A 12,219-nucleotide genomic window follows, 5' to 3' on the forward strand; every position below is an offset into this window, starting at 1 on the left:
GCATTTTCTACAAATGAAATGCCAGAAAATCAGAAAATAGCTGCAGATGTATTATCCTTAATAGTAAATTGGAAGCTTCAGTCCTGTATTTGTAAATTCAAATACTCGAGCATTTCTTTTTTAAATCACAAACAGAAACTTGTAAATATTATTATTATTATACAGACACCTCCATGGACTCCAGAGACCCAATCTGTCACATGTCTCCTTAAACATTAACAGACAAATCACTTGCAACTGACTCTGGCAACCCATTCCACTCATTCACAACTCTCCAAGCAAAAAATCTAGTCCTACTAACTATACATTTATTCAACTTCCAGGGATGACCCCTTGTTCCGGTCCATCTAGACAAGTGCCGAAATGTTTCCCCTCCCTCTGTCCTATAAAACCCTTTAAACAACTTGAATGTTTCTATCATATCCTCTCTTTTTACCTATCAACGAACTTTTGCAATCCACATACCTTCAATCTATCCCTCTGTCCTATAAAACCCTTTAAACAACTTAAATGTTTCTATCATATCCTCTCTTTTTACCTATCAATGAACTTTTGCAATCCACATACCTTCAATCTATCCTCATAAGGAACATTCCACAGGTTACTCGGCTCTGAATCCTCTCTACCACTTCCTCATCTCCAAGAAACCCAGAGGACCAGACTTGAGCACAGTAATTCAGATGTGGGCATATCAAGGCCTTATAAAGAGGAATAAAAATTTCCCTTATCTTTACTTGTTACTGTGTTCTTCAATAGTCAAGTAATCTTATGGGCTATTTTAGTAATATGTCCTCTAAACTTTTAACTCTTTTTCTACTACCACTCCTAAATCTCTAACTTCTATTTTCTGTAGTATGTTTCCATCAATGTAATACACGACATGTATTCTCTTTATCCCAAAATGCATAACTTTACATTTCTCAACATTAACCTGACATCCATTAACTTTTGCCCATACTGGCAGCCTATTTAAATTTTACTGCAAGCTCTCCACAAAATCAATAGTTAATCTCGCCTTGATTAACTGTTACTCTACCCAATTTCACATCATCAGTAAACAACTGAATATTTCCTTTCAGGTTATTTCCTATATCATTTATGTAAAAATTAAACAGAAATGGTCCCAGGACTGAACCTTGCAGCACACAACTAGTCACTTTAGTTTTCACCTCAATTCTGCCCCTCCATATACCACTTTTTGATATCTGTCCAGCAGCCATCCTCTTATCCATTTAACCAGTGTCATATCCATCCCTATTTGTTCTAATTTGCATAACAGAGTTCCTTGTAGTATTCTGTCGAATGCCTTTGCAAAATCCAGAAAAATCATCATGTAACCATTTCCTTTATCCAGCTCATCTGTCACTCTATTATAAAAAGTTAGTAAATTACTAAGACATGACTGACCCTTCACAAAGTCAAGTTGACCCTCATACATTATCATATTTTTATCTACCCATTCCTGAATTCTCTTTCTTTACAAATTTTTCTAGTACTTTTACCATCACACCTGAGATACTGATTTGTCTATAATTTGCTGCTGCAGTCTTAGAGAACCTCCTTTATGCAAAGGAATTATTTTGTTCTCTTTCCACTCCGTTGGAACTCTACGGAGCTAAGAATTAAATTGACGAGCCTAGTCAAAGGCATTGCCAGTTCCCTTACACATTCTTGCAAAATCCTAGCTGATATTCCATCTAATCCCACAGCTGTATTTACATTGAGATTCTACAATATCTTAAGAATCTCCAGTTCATTTACCTCTGTTCCCACATTAGTGTGTTACATATGTTACAGCAGTAACTTCACTAGGATGATATACCTTTAATATATCAATAATTTTACCTGCTTCTATCTCCTCGTGACCTTCATCACTCATTAAGGTTAATCTTCCATAGTCATTTTTCTTCTTACTTACCACATAATGAAAGAACTATATATGATGGTGGAGATAGTATGCATAAACAAACTTATGAAATGAGTGGAAGGAGGGTAATTATTATGGGGGAGTTCAACTATGGTAACATTGACTGGAAGGAGGAGAGGACACATGTGAGGAAGGAACTGGATTTTATTCAGTTACTAAGGGATAACTATCTGAGACAGCATGTAATAGAAAATACTAGGGGTTTGAGAGTGCTTGAACTGGTAATAGCATCTGAGAATTTGACCATGTTGCCACCTATTGGTGAGAGTGATCATAAGGTCTTGACCTGGGAGGTAGTTAAAGGCGTGGAATTTTCGATTAAGATAGGATATATGTGGAATTACCACATATATATACATTCAGATACATTCACCAACAATTCCCCCCCCCTCACAACAATATGGAGTCATTAAGACACTACACAACAGGGCTAAACTTATCTGCGCGAATGACAATGCCCTAACCACAGAACGAAACCACATCCTCAACACATTCTCAGCCAATGGCTACCCCCCCCCCCCCCCCCCAAAAAAAATCCAAAAAATATTAAAACCAGTAACCCCCCCCTCCCCCTCACAACAAGGATTACTCTAAATCCATCACCATACCTTACATCCGAGGCACCTCAGAAAAAAATCACAAAAATCCTAAAAAAACATAACTTAACTTCTTGTTACAAACCATATAAAAAATTGGCATCCCTTATCCGCTCAACAAAAGACCAATCTCCCCCCCTAGACCTACCTGGTGTGTACCAGGTCCCTTGCAGCTGTAAGCTGTCCTACTTTGGCCAAACAGGCAGGACAGCAAATATCAGAATTTCAGAACACAAGGACTACATCCGGTTTCACCAATACAGCCACTCTGGTCTTGCTGACCATGCTCTGGATACCTGCCATAGAATACGGTGGAAAAAAGCCAGGATAATACACCGTAGCAAATACAGATATAAAAGGCTTTTCATAGAATCAGCTTCAGCCCTAAAAAAACGAGCCAAACCTCAACAAATTTGGCTGCATGAGACTTCCTCAAATTTGGGAAACCTACATCAGAAGACCTTCAGCCCAGTGGCCCAAGAATACCAACATTGCCCGCTAGAGGGCACCATCAGGACTTTAGGAGAAATAATAGCTTCATTCTTCTTACTCATTTATTGTTTTTGCTGTGCCTGCGTGCACGTATCTTGTACCAAAGTTCTTGAAAATGGCAGCGTGACGTTGCCGAAATATAGAAATATATTAAAATTTATTTTAATGTATATCCTAGTATGTTGTAATTTCCTGAAATAATATAGTGAAAAGTGCCATGGCATGTAAAACTGCAAGGGCTGGATGTCGATAGAGCGTGGAAAGTGGTCAAGGAGCATTTGCAGGAGGTTATGGCATACCTAGGGTCTCCGAATAGTAAAACAAGTAGGAGTTAAATGGATGAATAACACCATTAAGCTTGAGCCGCAAAAAAAGAAACAACTGTGGAGGAAATTTAAAGAGAAAGGTGACCTGCAGGCACACGAACGGTATAAAGCACAGGCCAGAAGGATAATGAGTCTGGTAAGAAAAGCAAAAGCGGATTATGAAATGAAACTAGCTATGCAGCTAAAGAGAATCCTAAACAGCTCTTTCAGTATGCTGCAAGCAAAAAAAAAAAAAAAAAAACTGTACACAGCAGAATGATTTTAAGGAATGCCGATGGTAAGGAGGTCACTGAATCAGTTGATATAGTGAAATTACTGAGCGAGCACTTTGCAAGAGTATATCATCCAGGTGGTGACATTGAATGAATGAATGAAGTGGAGGTGAATAGTCTATTACAGATCCTTAATGTGAATACATCTGTGGGATTGGATGGTATACCGGCACAGGTCTTACGTGAAGCGACTAAAGAATTATCAGTGCCATTCACCGTGTTGTTTAATCTGAGTCTCAGATCTGGTTTGGTCCCGAAGGAGTGGAAAGAAGGGAAAATAGTTCCACTGCATAAAGGAGGATCCAAGACTACTGTTACAAATTACCAACCAATCAGCATATCAGGAGTCGTTGTCAATGTCTTGGAGAAAGCAGTCAAAGGAAAAACACAGGAATGGATTGATGAAAATGAGATACTGTATGGGGGACAGCATGGCTTTGTGAAGGGTAGATCATGCCTCAGTAACTTGCTCAAGTTTTATAACACAGTGACGGCTGAACTGGATAAGGGTAATGGGTTTATAGTGATACTCATCTGGACCTGGCTAAGGCCGTTGACAGGATAAAAGATGGAATTCTAAACTGCAACATATGGGAATGGATAAAGGGTTGGTGAGATGGATCGGAGGGTGGTTGGTGGATAGATATCAGAGAGTAGTTTATTCAGGAGTAGAGTCCAAAAGATGGCCTGTGACTAGTGGTGTGCCACAGGGTTCTGTTCTTGGACCACTGCTGTTTAATTTGTTCATTAATGATATAGGGAAGGATCTAAGAGGAACGGTTCATTTGTTCGCTGATGATGCAAAGTTGGGTAGGGCAATAGTGAATGCAGAAAATGTCAAAATATTGCAGGATGATTTGAATAGATTGGAGGTCTGGGCTAAGGAGAATGGATGTCAATTTAATGTGACAAAATGTAAGGTTATGCATTTTGGGGGTGAAAAGATTAGCAGCAGTATACCACATTAGTGGAACTGTACTTCAGGAGATTGACGAAGTCAGGGATTGGGAGTGTTGGTGGATAGGGAAATGAAGTTTAGGGGGCACATTGCAAAAGTGGCTAAACCAGCTCATCAAATCATTTAGATGCTGAAGAATACTTTGACGAGCAGAGATAAGCAAGTTATTGTTCCTCTGTAATGAGCCTTGAAAAGACCTCATCTCGACCATTGTGCCCATATTTGGTCACCTAGGTTTCTTCTTGATGGGGAGGAGGTGGAGCAGATCCAGAGGCGACTGAACAAGATGAAAGCAGGTCTATGGAATGAACCTTATGAGAACTGGTTGAAGATTTGTGGGTCGCAGAAATTGGTTGATAGGCAGAAAAGAGGTGATGTGATTGAGACATTCAAATTGCTGAAGGGTTTCTATAGGATTAATTCAGAGGACATTTTTGAGATCAGGACTGGCGCTGGGAGGACTAGATAACATCTATGGAAGCTGGGCAAGAGTGTGGTTAGTAAGGGTATTAGAGCTGGGTTCTTTACTTTTGGAGTTGTATATGAGTGGAATAAGCTGCCAGTCTGTTGTAGGTGTTATGACATTGAATGATTTCAAGGCAAGGTATGATAGATACTGTGAGAATGTCGAATAGTTGTGTGGACATGATGTTTAGGGCCTCCCTCGATGAGTCTAAGGACTCCTTGGAGTCGCCCATAGTAGTAATAATATTTAGGATTTCCTTTGGCCTGCTCAGCTAAATTCTTTTCATAATCTGATTTTGCCTTCCTTGCCATATTGGTCATCTTTCTTACCTGAGCCTTGTACTGTTCATGAATTTTCTGGTCACTTTTCTTTTTCACTTTTTTTCTCTTTATATACCTTCCACAGCATTTTTTGCTTCTGCAGCTCATGCTTAATGATATTACTCATCCATCTAACTCCTACCTGATTAACCCTCCTCCCCCCAGGTATACAATTTAATACTGCTTCCTCTGGATGACCCTTAACCATGCACTACTAACATCCTTATCCTGCAGTGTTTTATGCCATGGTACAAATTTTAGCTTCTTCCTAAGCATGTCATAATCACCTGCCTTGTAGTTCCACAAATACCTCTTCTTCTTGATAGAATATTTCTCATGTTTTACAGTTTCTTAGGTCAAGACCGCATGGTCACTTTCACCAGTTGGAGGCAATGTTGTCACCTTGGTTATGGATATCTCTTGTGATCCTATGACCAGGTCCAATAGTCTACTACCCCTAGTCCCCCCCTCTCCATCACATGCTGCATTGTTTTTATCTCTCTGCAAGTGTATAAATTCTATTTCCTTCCTTCTATGTGATCTTCCTTCCTTCCAGACTATATCTCCGTAGTTGAGGCCCCCCCCCCCCATAATAATCACTTGACTTATACTCATTGTACTGATTTGTCAATGTATGTTTTCCAAATCATCTGTGGAACTTCCTGGCCCATAGCAACTACCAACTGTATATTTTATCTTTACTGGTCTTAATCTCCCTCCAGACTGCTTCAAATGAACAGCGACCCTTCCACTATCTCCTGTTATTTTTGGCTGCAATTCATCTGCCATCATCAGCAGAACCCCCCCCCCCCATCCTATCTTCTTTATCTTCCCTGAAAATATTAAACCCTTAACATTCTATCCCTGTAACTACATCATCTGCTGTTAGCCAAGTTGTTAGCTATTAGTTGCTGGTTTTCTCTAAACATTTCATTTGCTATATGTATGCTTCCAAGCAGCTGTATAGTCATTCGTTTTTCTCATTTTCTATGGAAGACTTCATAAAATATCTACTAACAAATTCCACAATTCCCCTAATTTCTTTAACAGCTGTTATTCTAAGTTTCCATTGTAACACACAACAGTTCATAAATAATAAACAGTTTTCTTTCCATTTGTATGCATTATCAAATTGCCCTATATTTCTTTAGCAGTTATCATAGTTACCATGTTCTTCTCCCTCATGCATGTTCTAGCATGCATGATACTCCCAGTTTCTGTTTTCTGTTTTATCTATGAAGCGAGCACAATGAGCAGCCTTTATTTGTTTTGATGCTTTACTTGAAAATGGGAAATTGACAAACTTTGGCTAAAACAAGTAAGTTTTTTTTTTATCATCATCATCAAATTCCTGACTTGTACCGTCAAGGGGTGTACAGGATATGATAGTACTATATGAAACATTTACATCATTACTAACTTCCTATCTACAAAGAAATTATTTCAGATTATAATTATGAGATGAAATTACGTTTCTTTACATTCATTCATTTTAAAAGTCACAAAGTGATATAAATAGTGTATAATTTATTATTGTTTAAAACAACTGGCTGAATTTATTCATAGTATAATTACATTAACCAAAGAAATTGATTATTATAAAAAGAAAATTAAAGTTTACACAATTTAACTAAATAAAATACTGTCTGACATCAACACATGTAGATGGTCTGCAATTTTAAGTAATAAAAGTACATTTGTTATTGTTTTTTTTTTTTGTTTTTTTTTTCAGTGGTTGATTTTTTCAATAGAATCAATCTTATATATGGAACTGTTACTGATCACTGTATAGAAGAAACATGTCCTACAATGTCAGGTGGTCCCAAGTAAGTAAATGCATTTCTGGCTGTTGTTAGCAGACTTAAAAGTTCAAGCAATTTTGAAAAATAATCATTTTATGAATATAGAATACACTTACTAAAATAAGATATAAGATAGAATAATAATAGTTATAAGATAGAATAAAATATACTTACTAAAATATTATACTTACTGAAATAATGCTGGATCTAATATCCACTTATACTTTCTTGTTAAATGAAATCAGTAAAAATATATTTCTCCATGCAGGTATGTATCTAAAAAATGCATGAAATCGAAAATTATATTAGATATAAAAATATATCTGAAAATTGATAAAATTAGCTTATTTTTCACATAGAGCATAAACACTGACACAGTTGAGACTGATTTCACTCAAATTATAGTAGACTGTTATAAATATTGATACTTACTGAGTCCTTTAACTTCACAATTTTAATTTTTAAACTATTAATGCACATGTTCCTGCCTTATAAGCGTATGCAAACTATAGGAAATGACTTCCATCAATTTGTGGATCACCACCCTGCCTGTTGCAAACACTAAGTGGCTTCTGCCATGTTTTGTCTCCAGATAGTGTTTCCAATTTGTTTTCCCACCTCTTTTTCTTCGCACATACAGTGCAGGTGTTGACTTTGCTGGATATGTCATGTTTAAAAACTTACAGAATATTACATATTTGTAAATATACCGAATTTGTATATAGAATATTTAGAAATTTGTTAATAAAGGTGCTAGTATGCCATACCATTGCTTACTATCAATCCCCCCCCCGCAATAAAAAAAAAGCACCTGGGTATATTTATTCTTTGCAATATGTCAATGTCTTTTTACTTTATCAAATGTTTTTTACATAATCTATAAACAGGTCAATTTCTAAATTAAATTCTCCTCTTTTATTTTTTCTCTGAAGAAAGTTTATTGTAAAAATATATAATTTGAAAAGAATTAAGTTTTTTCATTTTAATTTCTTCATCTGGAGTACACACACACACACACACACACACACACACACACACACACACATATATATATATACACACAGAGACAAGTTAAATTACATTTCACACAGTATGCTAAAGAGATGATGATTTGATCAACTGTTATTCTACTGGGCTGACCTCTAGTGAAAATGAAATTAAAATAAATAAATGAATAAAATAAAATAACTTCATCAAAGCTATATTCTTTTTAAGACAACAGAGAAACATTCTTTCATATAGATAGTTTTATTACAGTCAAAACGATGTCCTAATTTAACTTGACAATTGTTATAATTGATTTAAGATCATGGATTATCCAGGTCCTATCTATAATTAACTCTTAGGGAGAAAGGTTAAGTGGGTAGAATATATGCCTTCCATATTCTTGGGATTTTTAGACCCTCATTGTTAAGATTAGGGTGGTGGATAAGAATCTTACAGGCCTCCTTAAATTTATGTTTATACCATGTTTTGGTGTGATGCAAACAACTGGAAAAGCACTTGATGATGTCTGCGACAAGTAGGCCTATATGTCTGTAAACTGTATTCTCATTATTGTTAAGATTAGGGTGGTTTATAAGACTCTTACAGGCCTTCTTAAATTTATGTTTATACTATGTTTTGGTGTGATGTAAACAACTGGAAAAGCACTTGATGATGTCTGCAACAAGTAGGCCTATGTCTGAAAACCTACAATGGGCTGTGGATAAAGGCACAGCCCATCATAGAGCATGTTTTCAGTAGTGTTATATCCATAAAAATTGGACAAGAAACCAATGGGTAATGTACTCTTTACAGATGAGAATTGTTTTAATCTTTCCTCTGATTCTAGATGACACTTGATCTGGCATGAAAGTGGTGCATCTTACCATTGTGAGAATGTTCTTGAAAGGGATGGATACAGCAGTGCTGGGGGTCATGGTGTGGGAAGGCATTATTCTTAATGGATGCACTGTGCTGGAACTATGACTGGTGAACAATGTTGCAACAAAGTTCTTCAACTCCATGCTCAGTTGTTCCATGGTGTAAGTGAAGAATTTATTTTTATGGATGACGGTGCCACACAGGCCTGCTAGTGGCATGTGCGAAGTGTGCAATATACACAGGCGCCGCAGAAGAAAAGGCACCTAAAAGATGTCAAAAAATACGAGATGAGAGTTTAAACGAACAACGAATGGTAAAGAATGATACATATAATTATGAATGTACGTCGTCTTCCATTTGGGCCCCTTCAGATCTCCCAGGAAACGAACAAATAAATTCTGAAATTGTATCCTGGACCTGATTATATAATTTTTGATTAAAATTTACGAAAATATACCTAAAATAGTTCTACTTTATTTTTTGCTGTATCATAAATCAACTTATGATTAATTGTTGAGTTCTGTGTAATTCAACAATTAATCAACCGTGTTGAGAGCCATATCCTAATTTTAATCGGATCGGATGCATGTGGTCCAGCCCTAAAAGTCAGCTTACTACTGATAACTCATTCTTCTCGACATTCGAGCCTGTTATATTAGCGGGCTGTTAGGCCAGCGTCAGCGACATAAAATAATCGATGAATCGGATTTATAACAACACCACCTTGAAAAACTCTTTGCAAATTCACTGATTGCATTGAGAATACTATTGACTTTATCCATTTCAGTTGCTAAGGGGGAGAGAGAGAGAGAACATTTTCTAAATTACAATTAATAAAGAGCTACCTGCGATCAAGCATGAGTTAAGAAAAACTAAATGGTTAGGCATTAATTTCAATAGAAAATAATATTGCTCAGTTTATCAACATTGGTGTACTGCGACAGGATTTTGCTAAAATGAAAGCCAGACGAGTCCCTTTTAGAAAAATTAATGTAAAGAATATTTGAATAAATCTCTTAACTTTATATTACTATTTTATCATCATCAAATTCCTGCCATGTACCCTCAAGGGGTGTACAGGATATGACAGTACTACATGAAAAAATTACATCATTACTAACTTCCTATCTACAATTTTCCTCCAAATCAGTCTGTTACTTGTCAAGACTCCAGCATTATCAGATCTTATATTTCTATCGTCTAAGGCACTTTGTACCGCATCAATCCACCTATATCTTGGTCTTCCTCTGGGTCGTTTTCCTGCCAACCTGTCAGAGAACACTTGTTTTGCTAATCTTTCCTCTCCCATTCTATTTAAGTGACCATACCATCTGAGATTAGCTCTGCTAACACATTCCTGGATGCTGACAATGTCAAGTTTTTTCCTAATATCCTCATTTTTAATATGATATTGCCATTGATGCCATCTGTTCACGCATCTAATCTTTCTCAGGACTCTCATATCTGCGGTCTCTAGTCTTTGGTCAAGTGTTTTACTTCTGACCCAGCTCTCAGATCCATAAGTTAAAATTGGTTTGAACACAGTCTTGTATACAGCTAATTTAGTGTTCCGACTAATTTCTTTCTTATTCCATATGAATTTATTCAATTGACTTCCCACGATACCAGCTTTGCTGATTCTGTTGTCTATTTCTATATTTAATTTACCATCTTCAGTAAAAATTGTGCCTAAGTAGCTGAAATGTTTTACTTGTTCCACAGGTTCTCCATTCACAACACAGTTAACATTTTCAATGATTCTGCCTATTTTCATCGTCTTTGTCTTTTTATTGCTGAGCTTCATACCATATCTATTACAACAGCTATTCAATTTAGTCAGAGAATCTTGCAGACTTGTTGCGGATTTATTTAGAAGTATAACATCATCCGCATAAAGCAAAGAGCTGACATTAACATCTCCAATTTTGATATCAGGTTTAATACCACATTCCTTCATAATGTGATCCATGTAGATAATGAATAACAGAGGGGATAATGTACATCCTTGTCTCACACCAGATTTAACATTAAACCATCTTCCTGTACTTCCTTCAATTCTAACTGCTGACTCACAACTCAAATAAAGACTAAGTATTGCTTGATATAATGCCCCATTGACACCATATAACTGCAGCGTATTGAATAGCTTCTCTCTTGGCACCTTGTCATATGCCTTTTCCAAATCGACAAAACTTAAATACAGATCTTTGTTATATTCCCATGCTTTCTCGACTATTTGTCGTAAAGTGAAGATCTGATCCTGACAGCCTCTATTTGGCCTGAATGCAGCTTGTTCTTCACCAAGCTTTTCTTCCACAATTCTTCTCAACCGTTTCTCAAGTATACTTGCATAGATCTTGCCAGGAACACACAGTAGGAAAATACCTCTGTAATTCTCACATTCAGTTTTATTTCCCTTTTTATATATGGGTACTATGAGAGCTCTACTCCAATCATCAGGAATTCGTCCCTCTGTCCAGGCTTTCTGAACTATGCAGTGCAGCCATTGTAAGACTCTTATACCACCATACTTCAGCATTTCTGGTCGAATATCATCTACTCCTGCTGCCTTTCCACATTTCAAGCCTTTGATGGCTTTTTCTGCTTCAAGTATGGATATGTATTCCTGACTGCATGCCTGGTCAGTGTTTTTTATCACTGTGCTGTCATCACTGCTTGTTTCATTTAGCAGTTTTTCAAAGTAATTACTCCATACTTCAAGGATATCTTTTTCTCCTGTTTTCATTTCACCTTTATCATCTCTAATTCCTTTTACAGCACTCTTTCCTCCATTCCTAAGCTTCTTCAACAACCTCCAGAATATTTTGCCACCTTCTTGATATTTATTTTCTATATTCTTGCCAAAGTCCACCCATGACTTTTGTTTAGCTAGTTTTACACAGTGTTTAGCTTTCTTACATTTGTCTCTGTATTCTCTAAGAGCCCAAGCTGACTTATTTGCCAGGAACTTTTGATATGCTTTCTTCTTTTCCTTCACTGCCTCTTTAACTTCCTGTGTCCACCATGGAGTTCTGATTTTTCTATCCTTGCAGACAACCTCACCACATGCCTCTCTGGCTGAATCAATCAAGGTTTTCTTCAAGGCTTGCCACTGAATCTCTAATGTTTGGTTCCTGTTCTCAAACTCTTTAATTTTTTGCTTCAATAATCTTTGTGCATTTTAGTCTACAGTT

General features: G+C 36.7%; 1 protein-coding gene across 1 annotated transcript in view; it reads left to right on the forward strand.

The window, feature by feature from the left end:
• Mob3 (MOB kinase activator 3) overlaps positions 1-12,219 on the forward strand; it is a 150,422-nt gene that overhangs the window by 63,015 nt on the left and 75,188 nt on the right. The window contains exon 3 of the mRNA XM_090413795.1: positions 7,090-7,183. Within this exon, the coding sequence (XP_090269921.1) occupies positions 7,090-7,183 (94 nt within the window). The remainder of the gene's footprint in view (positions 1-7,089; positions 7,184-12,219) is intronic.

The sequence above is a fragment of the Typopeltis vanoorti genome, chromosome 24, assembly GCF_054136105.1.
Source record: "Typopeltis vanoorti isolate ZY-2024b chromosome 24, IOZ_Tvanoo_1.0, whole genome shotgun sequence".
Classification (NCBI taxonomy): Eukaryota; Metazoa; Arthropoda; class Arachnida; order Uropygi; family Thelyphonidae; genus Typopeltis; species Typopeltis vanoorti.